Source organism: Colius striatus, chromosome 10 (assembly GCF_028858725.1).
Source record: "Colius striatus isolate bColStr4 chromosome 10, bColStr4.1.hap1, whole genome shotgun sequence".
NCBI classification, from domain to species: Eukaryota; Metazoa; Chordata; class Aves; order Coliiformes; family Coliidae; genus Colius; species Colius striatus.
In genome coordinates, this window is record NC_084768.1 from 10,811,663 (window position 1) to 10,834,157 (window position 22,495).

At 38.9% G+C, this 22,495-nt stretch overlaps 1 protein-coding gene across 1 annotated transcript in view; it reads left to right on the top strand.

Moving 5' to 3' along the window:
* Nucleotides 1-22,495, top strand: part of CRB1 (crumbs cell polarity complex component 1) — a 109,648-nt gene that overhangs the window by 71,637 nt on the left and 15,516 nt on the right. The window contains exons 7-13 of the mRNA XM_062003957.1: nt 3,478-4,431; nt 7,930-8,480; nt 8,865-9,030; nt 11,721-12,627; nt 14,089-14,217; nt 17,214-17,458; nt 20,036-20,138. Of these exons, the coding sequence (XP_061859941.1) occupies nt 3,478-4,431; nt 7,930-8,480; nt 8,865-9,030; nt 11,721-12,627; nt 14,089-14,217; nt 17,214-17,458; nt 20,036-20,138 (3,055 nt within the window). The remainder of the gene's footprint in view (nt 1-3,477; nt 4,432-7,929; nt 8,481-8,864; nt 9,031-11,720; nt 12,628-14,088; nt 14,218-17,213; nt 17,459-20,035; nt 20,139-22,495) is intronic.

Consider the following 22,495-nt stretch of genomic DNA (forward strand, 5'->3'; position numbering starts at 1 on the left):
TTTACTTTTTACTTTAAAAATACAAATATGTTTAGCTGAGATAATGCTTGTAACCACTGAAAAGAAAGTAATAGTTATTGCTTGTAACCACTGAAAGGAAAATCATAGTTCCTCTTGCATTTGTTTTTGGTATGTCTTGCATTTTTGAGAATACATTTTTAACATGCTAAACTTCTCCTCCAACCTGAGCTATTTGAACTACTTATACAGTTCTATAAATACTGACTAATCCTTTTATCTAGAGTGCTTTTATCTTGAGTGACAGTGGTCTTTGCTTGTATAGCAGTTGGCAGATAACCAGCAACATCAACACTGCTTGTGAGAGCAGCTGATTTATGTATTTTTGATAGGAAAAAATGGCTTATTATTTGTCTTTTAGTGTGACCTATATTTATGTTTGTGCTAATCTTATTATGAAACAGTGGGCACATAAATGTAAATGGATATATGTGTATAGATATATACAGACACAACCCTGCAAAATAATAGTTTTGAAATATATTACTAACATTACCTTAAGAACAAGCATTGTATTCAGGCACTGAAATGCTCCTCGAGTTACATGTATTTAAGTGGCTCTATGATAATCACTTTACATTTAATAACTTTTACTCATTTTCTATAGGCAGGGAATACTCTAGCAATAATAGGTGTACCTCTTCACAAAGCTCATTTCTTTGTTAGACGTTGATGCTTTTATTATCGAATGTGCTATCTAAATTTAAAGGTAGAAACATATATTATTTCCAAAGAAGTTTAGCATTCTCATGAAACAATTTCATTAAGTTTACATCTAATTTGAAAGGGAACACAGACACAACAAACGTGTAAAATTGGATTCAGTTCTTGCATCTGTTTCATCCTTTCCAGAGGCAAGATGTGATTCAGACCACAGGCTACAAGGCAAAGGTGATGCCTTGCAGGTGCTGTGGGACAACAAACTTATACATAGGCATGACACTTTACTGAAAAAGCAGTAACCAAATAGCTAGGCATTTTCTATGATGATTTTTTCAAAGCCCTATGACAAGACTAAGTACATCCCAGCTTCTACTGCTTCTAGGCTGCACTAATTTTTATCTCTGACTCAAAAACCCAGAGAGACCTGCATTTTTACAGCTGTCACATTAAGACTGAGTTGTGTACAAGACCTGTGGACACACAGCAGGGAAGGGAGCAATATCAGACAGGAGATGTACTAAAACATTGACCAAAACAGGAAACAGCTCACGGTAACTTCAGTTTTCATATACTGGAATAGCAAAAGCAGGACAAGTTGCTAACACAGAAATTGCCACAAACTGGGCAAAGCAGACATTGTTCTGGCCCCCAGTCAGAAATGGTTTGGGAAGTGCTCTTCATTTTGAGAAAGTCAGTCCCAATGAGTCATATTTCTGCCAGATGCCACTACACATTAAGGTATACATAGACATCTCACACTGGAATAAATATGAGCCTGGCTGGAAACCAGAGAGACTGCTGCTGTAAAACCTCACTGCCAGACCAGGGAGATAGCACTGGCTGTGTTTGATCATCTGAAACTTCAAGTGGAAACTATCTGCTATAATTAAAGACTGGTGAGTGAGAAAGATCACTGCATTGAGAGCCTTTTATATAAATGCTGAGACCACTTCACTCTGACTAATCTTTCAAATAAATCACAACCAATTCTTAGGTCTCTTCTGGCCCTCCTGTAACTTACCGCTCTCTGAGATGGGTCTGGTTACAATTGTGATTGAAAAAAGTGGACAGGAGAAAAATGGCTGCATTTTGCTGTAAAAATAAAACTAGATATAAATTTGTATGTAAAGCTAGGTGTGCTGCCTTGTACCCAGCTGCAACTCTCTGAGTCTCAGCATGTCTCATTATTTAATTTGCAAGCACCAGTTTTGCTGTGAGGCCAGGCATAATTTCATCTATTAACTGTTTTGTGCTGATGATGCTAATTTGAAAACTAACTGCAAAGTATTTATTCTTTTTTCTCAGAGTAACTGTGAAGGGAAGTCGAAATATTAGGAGTTGTGTTTAAACATGAGTTTTCAAAAAAGCATTTGGATATTTCGACTGCTTCCAGGGAGATAAGAAACAGATTTTCCCTGATCCATTGCATACATATCATTCACTTGATTGCTCAAGGGAGAAGTTACTATAATTACCACTTTATAGATGAACAACAGTGCAGAGGGATAAACAGATTAGTTTTACAAGAGGAACAGATTTGTTTTCCTTTGTGAAGTCTGATCCAGTAGACATACTTACGTCACATCTATCAAATTACAGTGAAGTTGACATGAGGAGCTCTCCTTTTACCCCATATACCAGAAGCCAAGCATTATGTCGAAGAAGAAGAAGAAATATGAGTCTGTATTGCCCATCTTCTACATAAACACTCTCATCATCAAGCTCTGAGATGTTTGAGAAAACATTGCTTTCATCTTTTTTTGCTTTATATTTTGTATATAGGAGAGTTAAAGAAAGTTCCACTGTAGATATATACCAGGAATATTATGCTGGGTCATATAAGTTCAAACCTCTCCAACAGCTTGTCTCAGATCCTCATGTCCCTGCTGAACTCTCCTCAATATGAGACTGTGGCTGGTAGACCAGAAGTCATTGCTGCCTTGTTTTTCAAAGAATTGGGATCTGTTGTTCATTTGTGAATACTTGCAATACCTACCTAACCCTGAAATGTGGCAACTGGCCACATATTGTGGATGAGTGCATCTCATAGCATCTTCCCCAGACCACCAATAGGTTTAAGCTCTTCTTTGGATTTCTTATTGTGATGCTGTGCAGCTCTCTGCTCACTCTGTGAATTTTACTCTTCAGATAGAAGAATTTATGCAGGACATGCAATTCGCAGGGATGTTCACCTGCTTGTCAGTCTGTCCCACTACATCATTTAGTACCTATAGGTCCTGTAGCTCTCACTTAAAGATTGTCACTCTGAGATCTTTCATGTGGGACCAGGAATACTAGTCAGTAATCTACTATTTGAAGGAATGTGAAAGAGAAGGAAAGACCAGCAGACAATACTCCAGGCCATCAACATACTGTATTATGAATATGTATTAAGCAGCAATTCTTGGCTTTTTTATATATGATAAATAATTCAGTTCCTCTCAAAGCATTCTAGACTTCTACCACAGAATAGGTGGGAAACAATGACTCCATTGTGTCTTCCGGAGATGATGTTTATCTCAGTGTCATCACATTATCCATATCAAAACTGTCAGTTTGTTTACTGCTTTTCTCCAAAATGTGACTATCACTAAGGTGTTTATGTATTACTTTGCACAAGAAAACCATCGTGTGTGAGCAGTATTTTTAATGATTTTAGACTTGTGAGTCAATCATCTATTTATCAAGACATTCCTCTCTAATTAAAGATAATTTAATAAATACATGTTATTTAAAATGTCATTTTGGAATCCAGTTGTCCAATTCAGAATGTCTAAATCTTTGTTTATTCTTCAGGTACTCACTGTGATGAAGACATCAATGAATGTTACACAAACCCTTGCCAAAATGGTGGAATCTGTGAGAATTTTCCTGGGAATTACACTTGCCATTGCCCACCTGGAGGAAAAGAAGGGATTTATTACGGTGGCTGGAACTGTACAGAAATTCTCCATGGCTGCACTAATCAGCACTGCCAAAATAGTGGAATATGTATCCCACATTTACAAAATGGCCAACACGGATTCAGCTGCATGTGTTCACCTGGGTATACTGGACCACGCTGTGAAACCGTAACCACCTTCTCTTTTCAAGGAAACAGTTTCCTTTTGTTAAAGAATCCCTCGGCCCCTGAACGGGAATTTTCCTATAATATAAACCTGAGGTTTCAAACTGTGCAACCTACAGCTTTTCTGTTTTACCGAGGGGAGAAAAACACATTTGTGAAGCTGGAGTTACAGAATGGCTACTTACACTTGTCCTTGCAAGTCAATAACCAGCCACAGGCTCTTTTGCATATTTCACATAATGTCAGTGATGGAGAATGGCATTCAGTGGAGGTAACCTTGGCAAGAGCTGTTACTCTTCATTTGCTTGACAGCTCTTGTGTAGAATCGTGTCTCAATAAAACGTCTGCTATCATAGCTAACGAGCACGTGATGCTTGCATTTCAGAGCACGTTTTTGGGCGGCTTACCAGTGGGGAACGTTAGCGGCAGCTCTCTGCTTAACATCTATAATATACATTCTGCACCTTCATTTGTAGGCTGTCTTCAGGATATTGAAATAGACTTGAATGTTATTACTGCAGAGACTGTGTCACCCGAATCATCTTTAAATGTCAGGACAGGATGTACTAAGAAGGACTGGTGTGAAACCCACCCTTGTCAGAACAGGGGACGCTGCACCAACCTGTGGCTGAACTACCACTGCGATTGCTACCGGCCGTACACAGGGCCAAGCTGTGTAACAGGTAAGGGGATGCTGTTGGCATTCCTGTTTGGAGTGGTTGCTGAAAATGTGATCATAAACAATCCTGATTACCTGGTAGTGAAGTGGCATGAACTTTATGATCTCTGAAGCTTAATGTCAGCTGGTAGGAAAGTGCAAGAGGTTAGTAGTATCATGTCTTTGTTAGTTTCTAGATACTTTCCCAGGAATGCTGCTTTGCAGCCTGACCAAAAAAAAAAAAAGAAGGCAGCCTAAACTGGTAGATTCCACTCATCCAGTTTTAAAATTGTCTTAGTGCTCTCAGCACATGATAAACTTTGGAAAACTCTAGTTCACCAGGGGGTTATGTGCTCTCAGGGTTTTTATAAAGAAACTCATTTAGGGCAATGAAAGGCAAGTAGAAGTACTACAAGTTAAAAAAAGAGACAGACTCCAGTTTAAAAAAGTGACCTAGATTATACTATTAGTTTGATCTGATTAGCCCAAGGAGAAGGCAGGGCTTCAGAGGTTGGAAACGGGGCCCATTCATCTCTCAGCTGGTCCCAAGGCAGCTCTGGAGAGTTGCTAATGAAGGCAGCCATTGCCAGAGAGCTGCTTGGTGGCCAGAGGGAAATATGTCCGTGTCTCAGCAAACAAAAGAGCACATCTCAGCAGCTAGCCTCTCTGGCACTGATGAGCAGGAATCCAAGAGCTGCAGATGCCTGTAGCACTTCCCCTGCTACAAATGATCTTTTCAAGTGCAGACTGAGGCAAAATGGAAGGACCACATGAGGTCTGTGCCCAGCACCCTGCTGTACTGCATCTGGTATGTGAAAGCCTCTGGAGCTGTAAATACAGCATCTCTGAGGAACACTTTTGGGTGGACTCTGCCATCCTTCCCCAGCAAAAGTTTTAAAGGTTTCAGTTTTCTTTCAGAAAATTGTACGTGACTCAGTCTTCCAAGCAGCGCCCTTGCTCCTGCTTCCCTCTCTGCCCCTTTACTAACTATCCACACATGGTCAATCATAGTAATGTTTAGGGAGGAAGAAATTCATACATACATATGTATATACATATACATACATACATATATATATATCCATGTCTATATATTTGCCAAGTGGACTGGAAAAAAATGAAGTGCAACAGCAAATCCATGGTCAGATTGGAATGGACAGATCCTAAACTGGTGTAAACTGGCATGGCTGCACTGCTGCCAGTGAAGCTACATCAGTTTACATCAGCTGAACAACTGGCCCCAGGGGTTCATTGAATGCATTGCTGCAGAAAGCTGTAGCTTAAAATCCATTTCAAAATGTTTAAACACAATTTCATTTTGTATGCTATTCTTAACAGTTATCAATAGTTTTCAATAGTTTTTCTTTTTGGTTTTATTGCAAAATGACAAAGTCTGAGAGGTAATTGTAACAGACTTCTTTGAAGTTTAGCTGCAATTTAGCCAAAGATTTAGAAAGCAACTTTGGAGTGCAGGACAACATCTGGTAAATATGTTTGCCTCCTTATATGAAGCAAAATTAAAACCAGTCAGAACCAGGAGAGGCTTCTACTGGCATTAGAACTGTTGAGAATGATTAGAAAGCACGGGTTTTTTTTTCCTCCCTTCCTGCTGACCACAATATTCTTTGCAAATCATGGCACCATGCCATTTTGATACATAGGTTCTAGATATATGCCATACTTAAAGGGCTGTGGCAGGTATCTTAAAGGGCAGAGTAGGGGAGACTTGCAGTAAAGGATAACATAAGAAATGCTAGTGTCTTTTAGAAGAAAAGTTGCTGCCAAGTATTTAATTGACAAGAGGCAATATTTTCTCTTACATATTCAAAATAACAAACAGATGTTGTCTCATTTTGATCAACATCCAGATGTTGTGACCCAAGAGGTTAATATTGACCAAGGTGATGCTAGCCATCTCATCCAACAGATCCGATTAATGAGATATATAGAGGTATATCTATAAGTAGAGAGAAATATAACAAAGGAATTGTAAACTTGAAATAACTTTTTAAAGATAAATGCCTCATTCTACTCCTTCTAATCCTATGTAATCTGTAATATTGTGTAATGCAAATGTCATCCTCATTCCAGCAGAAATTTTCTACCATCATGAAAAAAAAAAAGTCTCAGTCTCTAGTACCACCTCACAGAGAACATACAACTTAAAAGAGACTTAATGCCTCAAAACACCTATTTCAACAAGTAGTTCTTTCTACATGCCAGAGTTTTAAAAAGCAGATGTAGATATATAGATAAGCATATGCATAGAATTTGAAATTTCATTGATGTATGAAATGGTCTGTTGAGGAACAAGTAAGGGATTTATTCCTGTTGCTAAATAACATCACTGTGCCATGTAGTATTACAGTGTGGTTATTAAGGGTCTGTTGAGGCTTCACACAGCCCCGTATTTCCATTGGGGTTTTTTAATGTAGTTGTAAAAAAAACTAGTGCTGCAGGCAGCAACTTGGTCTATGAGGTCTCGCTCTGAGGGTTTTACTGCACTAAGGAAGAGTGACTCTTTAGCTATAAAAAAAGAGCATTTTTTTAAAAAGGCTTGGTTTATTCTTTCTATGAATTTGATATATTAAAAATAGCTCTCGAAAGTGTTTAGGCAGGAAGTCTACAATATTGAGGACAAGATCATGAAACTTAAAGTGCAAAAATAGAAACACTTTGTTGTGTTTTAACGAGATGATTCATCAGAATAAAATATGGTTTGGGCTAAATATTTTGTGTCCTTATGAGTCTGAAAATCATTACTGAAAATAAAGAGTAAGGGAGAGGAACAGATGGTTTTGGTTTAATCATTTTAATTGATAAGCAAAAAAACCCCAAGGCTTACTCTATCCTGGATCATTTTTGTCTCCCACAACACCATAGACTTATGGGCACTCACAGAACTGAGCAGGATTCATACCTGGTACAAGTTGATGTATATGAGCATGTATTGAGCCACAGCAAGAGAAAGTCTGTCAGAGAACTGGGGAGCCCACGCAGCACCAAGCGTGTGCACTGTTTGGAGGTTTTACGCAAAAGGGGTTTGCTGAGCAGCTTTCAGCTACTTCTATTATTAGAATCACTGCAAAAAAAATCACAAAGTTCCAGAATTACATTGACTTCTGTGGTCATCAGAGGATCAAAGCAGCTACGTTCTTTTCACAATGATCTTTCTGAGGACCAGTCCAAGAAACTGTAGGAATCTGTCCTTGTCTAACCATTTGAAAACACAGTATTACACAAAACGTGATAAAGGGGAAAAATATGCTCAATAGTATAACATGTGGTCCTGTAGAGGAGTTTAATACTACAGTCATGGAAGCCAACAGGAATTTGGAAATAGAAGCTACTTACAGCTGGATCAACTCTTTATTCATCCACAAATGCCATAAGTAAATATTACCAGAATTAACTATTTGGTCATTGCATTGGCTCCCTTGTCATTTAGCCCTAACTGTAACTGTTTTATTTTTCTCCTGTCTCTTTTTTTTTAAAACTCTTTTCCCACGTCTCTGACCTCAAGAGTACATTCCAGGCCGGTTTGGATCTGAGGACTCCTCAAGCTATGCTGCTTTTTCCATCAACGCCACTCAGAATGAAAATTTACACATATCAATGTTTTTCCGAACACGCAAACCTTCTGGCTTGTTACTGGCTTTGAGAAACACTACTTACTCCTACGTAAGAGTCTACTTGGAAGGTGGGAAACTCACAATGTTAGCTCTAAATTCCATTAAGTTATTAGGGAAACACTCCATGAACGATGGAAACTTTTACTTAATAACATTAAAAATAGAACCAAATAAGATGGAACTGTTCCAGTCCTCTCAATATCTAGGCTTTATTTCTACTCCAGTACTAACCATCCAAAGTAAGAACACTCTTTACATTGGAGGCCTACCAGATAACAAAGAAACTGATAGAAATGGCAGGTATTTCAAAGGCTGCATCCAAGATGTAAGAGTGAATAATCAGACGCTGGAATTCTTCCCCATCACCAATCCGCTGAACTCTCTTATCCACAGAACTCTGATCAATGTCAGCCAAGGCTGCACTGGTGACAACCTCTGCAAGGTAGGAATGACTTTTTTCTGAGCATGTTTATAATGGGGAATGTTTTTTAATTTTTCATGTGTTCCGTTCCATTTGATGAGAATGACATCTTTGGAAAACATGTAAAAATGCCAGAAGGAGCAGATTTTGTTGAACTGTGCCACATGTGAGGAATATCAGCAGCAAAATGTATTTGCATATGGGAGAATGAAAATATTTTAAAGTTGAAATGCTGGTTTTCACCAGTTTTTGAACATGCTCTGCTCTCACAGTACTGGTCTTTATCACTTTCCATCTGAAATAAATAGATTTCTCCTTTTTTTTGCCAAACAGTCCCTTATCCTTAGAGTTGGGAGTTCACCAGCATTTATCTATACTTAGGTTGTCTCTTCTCTTTCCCCCTAGTTCAACCCTTGCCACAATGGTGGCGTGTGCTATTCCATCTGGGATGACTTCACTTGCACGTGCCCCCCTAACACAGTGGGGAAGGCATGTGAAGAAGTGAAGTGGTGTGAGCTTGAGCCCTGTCCTCATGAAGCACAATGCCAGCTGGTGCACCAAGGATTTGAATGTAGGTACATTTCCATTATTCTCTTCATCTTTGGAGACCGGAAACAAGAGAAATTTTTATCAGCATTTTCTTAAAGCTCAGTGTTCACTGCCTTTAAAGTACATTCATATGTTATTTTTGTATTAAAATAATAATTATGTCAATTTTAAGTATCATTAACAAGAAGAATCTGCCCTACCAAACCCAGAAATTTTAAACCAGACCTCTCAACACAGACACTGATGTTTACAGGACTTTTTTTTTTTGACTTACTCAACACAATGTGCCGAGGCTGTGCAGTAGATCAGCACATTGTCAAAGCATGAATGTACCCCTCATACTTCCACTGCAAAGACATAAGAGTATGTCCAGTGCTGGTTTCTCCATCCTCCTGAAAAGACAAGCTACATGCCATACATTAGATTGTTTCATTTTCTTAAATGTTAAATATCTTTGAAGAAAGTCACTTTAATACCAGCAGCACAATTATTCAACTAGTATGTTCCTGAGAAGCACCTGCATGCCAAGCAGTCTAATTGAAAACTGATGATCATGTTAAGAACATTAGCCACCCTGCATATCTCCTCCACTTTCCTTCTCCTTCCCACCCTGATGTGGAATTTAAAAAGCAAGTAAGGATTTTTAAGCAATATTTTTTCTTTTTGCCATCAAAGAAAGCCTTAACGATGCTGTGAAGGAAGATAAATACACACAGAGTCTGATGGAAGCTGTTAGAACAGCTGACTCTTAGAAATGAGAAGGTTGGTCAACAAAAGATTTCTATCCCAGACAATTTGCTGACAGAGCAATATGATGCTATTTTTGTTGAGATTGTTAGAATCAGCACTGCAGCACTTGTTAAAACTGCAATTAAAATAATTGCACCTTCTCTAATAGACATCTTTAATGACAACATCAAAATACTTTCATAAACTTTACTGTTGCATATTAAGGTAGAATATAAATACACACAGAGAAGTGAAAAGTATCTGAAATGTTTCCTGTTGCTAAACTCAAGGTCATTTACATGGATAGATCAGCCTTGGATTTCTCTGTTGGTTCGTTTGGCAACAGGAGTGAGGTGCCCTAATAGACATTAAAAAATTCCTGCACTACAGGGTTGTGTTTTTAATTGGCTGTTTTCTTAGCTACAGCATAGACTTCTTGTTGTTGAACACAGGGCAGTGAAAAAAAAAAGGAGTTTTACTGGCAAGTTCTCTACCAGTCTGGTGTCTTATGCTCTGGATACCATTTTAAACTAAAGCAGAAAAAGAGCTACCAAGGGCTGTGGCTTTAGTTCCACCTCGATGGCTACAGTTAGGGAGTGCTTTAGGAAAATACACAAAAAAAACCCTAAAAAAGAGAAAAGCCCATGCAGGAAGCTGATATGGGGAAGGAATACTGAGTAACAACAAAATTATATGCCCAGTGTCACAACTGAGAGTAAAAGCACATCCAGATGGTTTGCTTTGCTCAGGACTTAATAAGAGTTCTAAAGGAGTATTTCAGCTTTATGAGCTTGAAAAACTCAGCTTTGTGAGACCTTTAAAACAATCAGAAATCATTCTGAAAAGCTCTGACTTTCATTTTCAGTATTGTTTCCTCTGAGGAAACTTTTCCTATTTGAAAGGCACCACATTTGATGCTCCAGGCAATGCAGTTACAGCTCTCTTGCCTTTGTATGAGGATACACAGTCAATAACTTCATATTGGGACTCTCAAGGGTTGTTTTCAATGAAGATTTACAGAGTCCAGAGATAGTTCAGGAAACCACCCTTATCTCAGTGCTAAGATCTTGCAAAGCTAAATTTGTTTGAAGTACAAACAGAAGATGTTCCTCCTCTGTCTTATTATCCTCATAAATCTCAGAACGTGTGAATTTACAGCCCAGCGACTTAATGCATTTTAGTAGAAACCATACTAATGAAAGATGTCAAATACCTTTGTGAAGATGTCCATAAAACTGCCACAACGTTGCACATCAATCCTCACTCCCAGCAGTGCAAACTATGGGCTCTGCTGCCCTCCCAGTCCCAGCAGCACAGGCTCTGTGCTGGCAGTGTGGCTGTGGCAGCGCATACACAGCAAGAGAAGCTGGCTTTAAACGTGGTGGGCATGGAGACTCTCATCTTGATTTTGAAGAGGCTTTTTGCAAACTGACTGCAATTAGATTCATTCTTTTTTGCATCAGTGAGAGCAAATCAGGATCCAATTGAAGAGTTTCTATAACCTCTTCAGTGCTTTGCCTAGGAAAAAGAACTGAGAGCAAAGGTTCACTCCATCCAGATCTGTTGTGGAGAATAAGTAGCTGGCTATACCTAGGGAGAGAAGATAAAATGACAAATGTGTATCTGCTTTTGAAATATCCTCTCAGCCTCAGGTCTGAGTTGTGTACAATCATTATGACCTTCTTTTCTTTCTCTAAGGAGGAAAATGAGTGATAGCACTAATGTAGAATTGTATCTTTAGGTTTACAATCTGATGCAAAGCAGCACACTTTCCATGTCAATACAGCTGGCACTGGCAGTGCCCTGTCATTTCTATAGCTATAAGAGGCAGCCAGGGATAACTGAAACACTGCTGGAATTGAATTGCTTTCCAGCAAACCCAAAATGACTTACACAACAGGGAGCATGGGGCACTGAAGAGATATCGGTCCTTGTGTCTTGGTTTAAAGTTGGCTTGCTTTCTTGATTGTTATCTTGGCACAGGTCTGGCTAATGCAGTGTTTAGTGGCCGGAGCAGTGCGATTTTTTATAGAAGCAATGGAAGAATCCACAGAGACCTCAACAGTATCGTATTTGGCTTTCGGACTAGGGACACAGACGTGATACTGCTGTATGCAGAGAAGGAGCCAGAGTTTGTCATCATCAGCATCCACGACTCCAAATTGCTCTTTCAGTTGCAAAGTGGCAACAGCTTTTATAAGCTGACCCTGGCTAGTTCACTGCCTGTGAGCGATGGGAGATGGCACCAAGTGACAGTCTCTATGGTAGAGCCTCTGTCCCAGTTCTCTAGGTGGCACATTGATATTGATAACAAGAAAGACACTGTAACTAGCACAACCGCTGCAGGAAGCCTCAACTTTTTAAGAGAAGAGACAGACATCTACGTGGCCGACAAGGCTTTCGACAGTCTGGACGGCCTGCGAGGATGCATGAGCACCATAGAAATCAGTGGCATTTACCTCTCATACTTTGAAAATGCTGACGTCCCTACTAAAAAACCTCAGGTGGAGCAGTTTCTTAAAATATCTGCAAATCCTGCTCTTACTGGCTGTCTGCAGGTAGATGCCTGCAGCTCAGATCCCTGTATGCATGAGGGGATATGTGAAGACTTCTATACTTCCTACCGTTGTGTATGTTCCAAAGGATGGAGCGGTGCCTACTGCGAAGTCAACGTGGACGAGTGCTCTTCAAACCCCTGCGTTCATGGGAACTGCAGTGACGGGATCGCCTCTTACGAGTGCAGCTGTGAGCCTGGTTACGCAGGGGTGAATTGTGAAGAGGATATAGACAACTGCCGTGGCCACCAGTGTGCAAATGGGGCCACTTGCGTTGATGGGATTAATGGGTATTCTTGCCTGTGTGCTGGTAACTTCACCGGAAAGTTTTGCAGGTACTGTAAACAGAGCAGATCTGTGTGCTTCAGGTCTCTTCTGAAGGGTAATTACATCACTGATGTCTTAATTTTAAACACAGATGTTATGCATCTATCTATGCATGAACCATGGCTGTGGAAATCACTTATAAAGAGTCTGCAGTGCAGAAAGCTGTACAGATCAATTAGATGTGGACCAAGGCAGTGGAAAGCTGGCAGCTCAGACACAGATTTGATGAGGCAAGGAGACATTAAAAAAGGCACAGCTCTGCTGCCCAGTTTTGCTGCCAGCCTGGGTTCTACAAGCTCTGTGATGACAGGATTATGAGTTCACCAGAGCTCTTTTTAGAAAAAAAGAGATTTTAAGGGTTTTGAATCTCTAAAGCTATTCTTTATTAGAGTAACAGAGCTCTAGAACTGTAAGTAAAGAAGTCCAGAATTGCTGGTAACAGAAGATAACAATAGAAGGGCTTGTCAAAAAGTTTTTCTCTGCACCCACAGCACCTTTGCCAAGTGGGTCTTGTCCTCCCAGCGTGCACTCTCTGACCAGCAATCCTGGTGGGTGCAGATACCACACAACCTGCCCATCCTACCACTGCCGAGACTCCTCACGTTCCTATTTCCTATTCTTCCCAGATACTCCTCTGTAAAGGCTGCAGGACTCCCTTTCTCTCCTCTAATTGCCCTTCTCTGCACACTATAAACCCAAAGGGTGCAAACAGACAATGGTCTTCATGCTGCTCAGTCACAGTCTTTTAGGCTGTATTTATGCAATTGTCAATTTTCATTTACATTGTTTGGGTAGTGAGGACACCCTGGAATTTGAAGATGTCTTATACTGGCCTGATATGGTCTCTCTTTCGAACTCTTCTACTAGGCTGTCCAGGTATCACATAAAGCCATGTCAGTAACTAAGGGGGGGGTTGTCCCTTTCTTTTTTTCCCCCTAAGAAACAAATCATTAACTTCACAGTAAATACTTAGAAAAGTTAATTTAAAAAGTTAAGCAAAACATACTGTGACACTTAAACCCTAATTCCTGACAGCTTTCCTTTGGATGATACTCCAACCAGTAACAGCATCGCTCCCCCAAGTTCAGTTGCTGTCTACCACTAACCAGGAGCATCCCAAGTACCCCAGGTACCAGATGTGTCATAGTTAAGACGTGGGGATACCTTTCCAAAGGGGAAACCAAGGAGACATTAAGTATGTGCAGCCCCTGAAACTGTGTGGTCATTTACAAGCTAAACGTAATGCCTTTCCCATTGCTATTGAAAGGTATTTACCAGCAGGAGCACTGCTCCCTCCATTTGAAGACTAATAGTACTAGATTCTGCATTCAAATAACAAATTTGCAAGGTACATCTAAATATTTTCCACTCAAGAAGTGGGTTAGAGTCAAATGAAAAGCTGAGAGAGCACAAGACATGCAGAAACAAGAAAAGTGCAAATAATTGCCATTGTCTTCTTGTTTACCCAGATACAGAAGATTACCATATACAGTTTGTGGGAATGAAGAGAAAAATCTCACTTGTTTCAACTATGGCAACTGCACCGACCTCAGTGGTGAGCTGACATGTGTGTGCCTGCCAGGATTTGCTGGAGAACGGTGAGAGGCTTCCCCCAGCAGATCTTTGTGGAGTAATTCTTCCAAAAGCTGTTGCAAAAGGGTCCAGAGGGTAACGGCCACAAGCGTCTTGCCCTTCTGCAGAAATACAGATAAAGCAGTTGTTTAAGTTTAGCAGTTCCTTGCCTCAGTGACTTCAAGGGTCGAAAGTCTAGCTGTTTTACTTAGGGCAAACCCATAAATTAATGGAGTGATATGGAATATAATATAGCATCGTTACCTCCAGTGCAAGGTGTTATTTCTTAGACAGCAATGTACACTTGTTTCTGAGTGCCTGGTTTTTGGTTTCCATGCCAATTTCATATATGACAAGCTAAAACATTATCTTTCCATAGGTGAAGACACATAAACATTCATATGCTGCTCATATATAAAATCAGCTACTATGCACTGACACGTGAATATGCAAAGCTGTTTAGATTTCCCATAAATGTGTGGAGAATATTCAATCTATTCTTCACAAAGTATGAGATGAAATACCTGGTGGCGTTGCATCTTCTTTCTTACTGAATGTCGAACAGACTTATCATTTACAAAAGGGGTTAAGAAATGCTTTTAAATGTTATAGTTTAGTCTGAAACAGAGGAGTCTTCCTTATAGTGAAATTTGTACCTTGTGGCACACTCTCAATTCACAGCAATTGATAATGTTCTACAAACAGCTCTGGAGCAGGAAGGCCTGAGAGCCTCAGAGCATTAGGTGCTATAGAGAAGTAGGAAGACCTTGTCCCAGCCACCATACAGTCTGAACAGGTAAGGGCACCTCTTTGGATAGTGAGAAAAGAATATGCTCTTGGTGAAATTACCATTATGTCTGATTATAATATCCAGAAGTTCAGCAGGATCAAGCTATGCTGGCTCTGCAAACACAAAAAAGTTTTCGATAAAAGGTTTTCATTCCCTCAACAACTTATTAACACACTCATTTTGTGGAAACAGTACAGTAAGCTATAAAAGATAGATGAAAATTCCCACCTACTCGATGCACAGTGTGGTTGTGCTGTTTAGCTCAGCTATGCTGTCTGTATATCATCTCAAAATATTCAGAAAAAAAAAGTCAAATAAATCAGATATAAAAAAGTAGAATTGTATTCTTAGGTAATTTTTTGGTGTGCATATTTCTTGGGACATTAAGGTAGAAGGAAAGTATTTTTGACTTCTTCCCTCCTCTGCCAGGCAACTTGCTAACTACAGCTTTGGGAATGAACTTTCCTCACATCCATCCCACTGGCTGGCAATAATCTCTATTTTATGGTTCCCATGCTTCTCATATTGAACAGCAGCCTTGTACCAAGTGTACTGAGTTTTAACTGACTATCACAGCAAAGCATTCTTCTCCAATCTCTGAAATTGACTATTTGTCCTCTTTTCCTCCAGGCTGCCAAAACTATAAACCAGTTACTGCCACGCTTGCAGATTGTAGTATATCACATGGGAAAATTTCACCCCCCTTTTTTTTTCAGAACAAATTCAAATGTGTAAGTTAATAAGGAAATTAAACTCAAGCTCCTTTGTATAGATATGTATTAGAATGGTAAAGCAGGCATTTTTCTTTAGGACAATATTTCATCTCTGAGAAAGCCATTGGTGCACAGTGTAGAGAAAATAGTATCTTTCCATGTCAATCAATTGACTTGGGATCACAAAAAAAGCCCAAGGAACACAAGAATAGGTGAAAAGGGAAATCTGAAAAGGTTACTCTTCATAAAAGGAGATACGTCTGTCTCTTGAAAACAAATTTTTCATTCAATTCAAATTCAGTTCAATTCAAACTTACCTAAGGCCGTTAGATTTTTAAGTGTTCCTGAAACTCAGTTGGATTCTGATGTGTGATTCCCTGGAAGATTGGGGAGGGATGCTTTTTTTATTTTGCATAGGTAAGTTCATAACTATACAATTTCTGTACATTGGATAAATACTTTAATTTAGCTTTTTGAGGTACAGGAATGTAATTTATCCTTAAAGGAAATTGTTGAAACAGTTTAGAGATTTTAGAGATTAGTAAAGAAAAGTGCTGATATAAAGAACTGCTCTTCTCTAATGGAACACTAAAAATTTACTATGTGATTGTGAAGATGACTGAACAAAGTAATTCCTTATAATTCTGTAGGGAGTTTATCACATTCCTCTTTAAGAATAAACTTGCTTTCTAACTGGACAAAAAAAAAATAGATATCTGTATTAACTAGTTTCAAATTAGTGTTATTTGAAAAAAGGCAGCTGGGAATGAAAAGTCAACACTGTCAGAGCAGAAAATCACCCAATCATTCCTCGTTTTCAGGCTCACACATTCTTCACTAATGTTCATGTGGTTGCCTTGAGAAATTACAAGAATGCAGATTTCCTTTATGATCAGAATTAATTTGAAAACATTTAATGATACTTTGTACATCGAGTGCACCCTCAGTAAGTTTGCTGATGACACCAAGCTGGACAGCTGTGTAGATCTGCTTGAGGGCAGGAAGGCTCTTCAGAAGGACCTGGATAGGCTGAAGTGATGGGCTGAGGCCAACTGTGTAAGGTTCAACAAGGTCAAGTGACTTACATCAGGACTACTGAGGAGAAAAACATGCCCTCAGCTCCCCAGAACAATGAAAAGGGCTAAGCAAGCTGTCAGCAGGACTTGCACTAGATTACATGAACTTGCATTTCACATTGCTAAGTGCTATTAACCGTTAAATTGGCGGGTTGGACTAGATGATCTCTAAAGGTCCCTTCCAACCCCTACCATTCTATGATTCTATGAAAATGCTTTACAGATGAAGCTTCTGGCTTAACTCTCTGTGTTTGAAAAGAATAGAGGAAGTTCAGGACTGGAGTGTGGCTAATCAGGTAGTTAATAAAATCATAAACACGTATGGAAATATACGACAGGTTTCAAACAGAGCATCCTTCTCCCTCTTCCCCTGAATCATCTGAATTAAATAGATGCCCATTTGATGCATTTGATTTGTGATTTTCGATGCTCACTATTTGCAGTCTTTCCTCTAGGTGTGAAAAGGACATTGATGAGTGCAGCTCTGACCCATGTCTGAATGGGGGCCTCTGCCAGAACCTCCTCAACAAGTTCCACTGCCTCTGTGACGTGAACTATGCTGGAGACCGCTGTGAGATAGATGTAAGCGACCTCTCCTTTTTTGTCTCTTTACTGTTGTGGCAGAACCTCTTTCAGCTCCTCTCCTACCTTATTCTACGAATGGATGATGACCCAGCAGTCGAGTGGGGTGAACAGGAAGACTTTTAAGCAGTCTTTAAACTTTTGTATTTTAAAGCAGCAGAAGATGCCTTGACCAAATAGCTTAGCAAAACTATACAAACATCAGAGTTTTAAAACTTATTTTATATTTCTTGGAACTATTTTCTATGAACTGCTTTGGATCCGATTTAGTGTTTTCAATGAATTTTAGAACAAATGCTAGCAGATGGTAAAAAGTGTTTCATTTCACCTCCACCAGAGCATTTCACCACAAACACGCTGGGAGTGGGCAACAGTGGGACACACAAACAGGCAATATGTATTAATGAGAACTATAAGACAGTGGCTTGATCTTTTTTTCAATTAAAACATAGTTTTGGAAACTTGATTTTTACTCCTGATCACGTAATGTGATCAAACCTACAATGTCAGAGGGAAACATAATACTATTTTTAATGAAATCAATATTTGTGTGAAATGTCTGCAGTTTGGTTTAAAATATCAAAGTACAAAAAAACCAAAATGAAAATATTATTAAAATAATTTAAATGTTAAAATGTCAATTTAAACTTAAAATCCTAAGTAACAGACTATGTTGGAAACTTTGTTTCAAAGTGTGGCTTTCACTTAATCATAGCTAAAAATGTTACTTGGTTCAGGATGCTAGCTAAAGAAGAAATTTGGACATTGAAATATAAAAAACTGATGCTACTAAAGCAACCTATTCAAAGAAAGATTATTTTTTATAAATCAAAAATTTGCAATAAACTTAGGGGTTTTGTTCCTCACTGGGATTAGTTCAGCACCCAGATAAGTAAACTGAACTGTTACATATTTTATAGGATATACACTACCATATAAACTACAACAAGCAAACATTTCATCCTGGTATTAATACTGAAGAAATCTAGAATGCAATACATGTAAGAGCCATACTGTAGGTATATGCATAATATGAAAAAGCAAAGAATAAATCTGTATAGAGATTCCAAAACTCATTCTCTTCAATATTAGAAACTTGATATGAGTGTACACATCTAACACAGGCTTTATATCGATTTAGAGCAAGACACAAGTTATTCATCTAGGATATATGAGCAGAGCATCACTCTTTCTTTTACTGAGTACACACCTGTATTTTAATTCTTTCCTTCCTTTAATGCCTTGTCATCCCCTGACTTCAAAAATGCTGCTTCTTTCCTCTTTATACTTCTGTATTCTCAACTACATTGTGCATGTGTACATAACTTTCCAACCTTTATACACAAAATAAACCTTCTGCCTTTGTCTCTTTACGTCTGCTTCTCATTTTCCTGACTACTCATTCACTTTATGTGTGCCATGTGTTCTGGGCATTTGCACTTTTACACTACACAAGAGAGAAGGTCAGGCCTTCCATGGGTATCCTATAGGGCAACACTACACAAGTACTCCCCATTGAAGTGTTTCAGCTGCTGGAACCACTTCAGCTGCAGTACTGTGTTTCCCACCCAAGGTGATTACCTCTGCTGGGTAGCTCTTGGTACCTTACAGAGCACAACTAAATCAACAAACTCCAACACCAACAATTCAGAGAGGGAGAAATTTTGCCTATGTGGCTTAAAGAGACTTGTAATATTTGCTTCCTCTGTACTGCAAATACTTAGAAAACCATTGAGCATTATGAGGTCTCTGTTGGCATTTTGAGGATCGTTTCTATTGAGCTACCGTTGCCCATGGACTGAACTTGTCCCACAAACATGTCTTCCAACACACCCAGAGGAGCACAGACTTGATACTTCCAGTTTAAAAGGTTAAAAAATAAAGACATGAATGTCAGATTAATTAAAATAGCTTTCTTGAATATCTTTTTGAAAGAAATGAAGTTGTAGGACATTTAAAACGAAGCAGCTATAAAAGCAAACGTGAAAAAAACAGCTGGACAGACAATGACACTAAGCACTATTTCTTTTGTAAATAAGTCCAAGGATTATACCATTTTGTGTATTGAGAACAGCTTGAAAAACCATCATCTCAATGTACTCAGGATTAGAGGAAGGATACCTGACATGCCAATGAAAGCAGACAAGCAAGGCCATGGTTTTTGGTGGTATGGCTTATGACACTGAATACTGGTATTATCTATACTGGATTCCTCTATAAGTTGATACAAAGGTATAAATTGGTTTTTAGATGCCAGTGACTGTCATGTAGAAATATGGATACTGAGAAGTAACTGTGTTAGAGATTGAGGCAGAATTACGATTTCTAGAAAAAAAAGAGAAGGAAAGCAGTGATGGAGGTGCTGGAAGGGAGAGCAAAGGAATTTGCATCGGCTGTGGGATGAATGAAAGTGTCTTCTTTAATGTGTTTGGCAAATACATGACAAGTATTTCACTGAGGAAGTATACACAGGGAATGATATATTTGCTTTATTGACCATAGTACCTATTTCTGATGCTTAAAAAACAGGCTCTGACTGACCCTTCTCTGCAGGTGCTCTAATACAATTTGGACTGCCAGAAATATCCTATCACAATTTTAAATATAAAGAGTGAATTTGAAAATATCCTTGATATTGTATGTTATTTGAATTCTCTTACCCCCAGAATGTTTAATTTTTAAGAAACTAGATCCAATTTAAATTTATGCACTGCACATGACTGCATTATGTTGTTGAAACTAAAAATAGAGGGAAAACTGCTTCAAACCTGCAGTGATGAAATCAGGTTTCATTCTTTCATTGCAAATCATTTTCCTGGCCTGGCAGCCAAAAGTCCAGCTGAGAGAGCACTTTACTTGTGTCTATTCACTTTTAGCACTTGAACTTACATTTTTATACCATGAGTTAGTGATTCTTCCTAAAAATAAGGAAAATTATGTTTGAGATTAAAAAAAAAAAAAAAACTCTCTATTTCTGCTTCAAGAACTGAAAAGGCTGGTTTTAAGAACTATAGCCTAAAAAAGCAACAAAAATACACCAGCAAGTGTTCTTCCTGGGTTACTTAGATTCATAGAATCATGGAATGGTAGGTTTGGAAGGTATCTTTAGTGATCATCCAGTCCAACTCCCCTGCCAAAGCAGGTTCACCTAGATCAGGTTGCATAGGAACATGTCCAGGCAGGTTTTGGAGCCCTCCAGAGAAGGAGCCTCCACACCCTCCTTGGGCAGCCTGTGCCAGGGCTCCGTCACCTCAACAGTGAAATAGTTTTTCCTTACGTTTAAATGGAACTTTTTGTGTTCCAGCTTCTTTCCATTACCCCTTGTCTTGTCACTAGATACAACAGAAAAAGTGATGCCCCAACCTCCTGACACCCACTATTTAGATATTTGTAAATATTAATGAGATTCCCCTCCCAATCTCCTCTTATCCAGACTAAACAGCCCCATTCTCACACCCTTTCCTCATAAGGAAGATGATCTATTACCTGAAATAGATCTCTAGGTAGGAAAAAATAAAAGCAGAGTTTGGTTGTTCATTTTGCTTTGTGTTTGAAGAGTGCCCTGAGGCCCCTTTATCAGGAACACATCCTGATAGTGCTGTGCTCTGCAAAAGGCAGCCACGTTCCTGCACCGACTGGCAAACAGCTCAGTCTCTACTTTGAAATTGTTTCTTGAACATTATCATCAGCTGCACCTTTGGGACAGCACTTCCTCACAGAGCACATCCTCTCCTATTGTACACGTGAATATACATGAAACTTGAAAGTAGTGGCAGATTTCATGTCCCAGAATTAAAGTTCTGTTTGAGGTAGCTCCTGCTGTGTGCTCTCACAGGCACCATTGTTGCTTTCATATCCTCCTTCAGCTAGTACCGTGCCATCCTCGTGGGTGCAAGGACAAGCATCATGCACTGGAGGTTACGATTCACATTTCATATCATTAAAAATACACTGATAAGTATGTAAGATATGTTCAATATTGAATCTAAATTCAACAAAACTCTCTCAGGCTTCCATAGCACAGACACACAGAATTTTGATTGCATCTGCTCTACAGCAATTAGCTAATGTATTCATTAACTGCAAGGGTTAGAAATATGAACGTAGCAAATGATACTTAATTACAATAATTAATGCCTGGTGATTCATGAATAATGCATTCCATGGCTATTTACGTATTCATACTTACGAGGCTATTAATGCATAATTATCATTTGGCTAAAAGACACAGACATCAGGAATGTAACCATGACACTATTTTCCCCCCAGTCTCACTGTGGATTTACATTTTTGTCTTGCTCTTGTATACCTCAATCTTGCCATTACATACAGAAACATAAACACTCTGTTTTCAAAACTTATACAGCAATATATCATGGCAAACACCACGCAGGTTAGTTTTCACTCTACACCTACTCTGAGCCAGTACTCTTTTCTGTTTATATCTTGAGGCTGCAAAACAATTTAGAAGAGCTTTAGGATATTATTGGACCTTCTTTCACATCGTCTTGGCAGCAGAAAACTTCTCACATAATGCTGCAAGGGCAGCAATAGCATTCTGCTTCTTCAAATGCAAAATAATAAAAACCCAACCAAAAAAAATCCCAAAGAAGAAATTTACACACTTGTAAGGTAACAAATTTGGTGGAAGAACTTTGTTCTCTTTGTCACGTGTATAGATTTGTTCTTGTCCTGAATTTATTCTCTTTCCCACACTCCCATACTTCAGAGCCTGTTCATTTGTGAAGGTAAGCTTGCAATATTGTCAACACCTTCAATATGAACAAATGATTCTGCCCTTGATGACTGCTATTGATGCTCCAGCACACACAGATTTCAGCCTCCATGAAAGCAGATAAGCTCCTAGCCCCCCTGAGCTTAAAGAAGACTTTAAGAGTCATAGAAGAGCAAAAAAAACCCCCATCACAGATTTTTTAAATAATATTATTCACATTCAAATAGAAATATTTTAAGACAATATAATAATTTTTCTTATTAGTCTAAGCTGGAATGATCAATGTAGACAATAAAATTCAGCTGCCAGCCTCAAGAATGTGGTAAAAGGATGAAGTAAAGCTGAGTTAAGTCAACTGAAACTATGAAATACATCCTGATTTTTCAGACATCTAGTCACTTACTACTC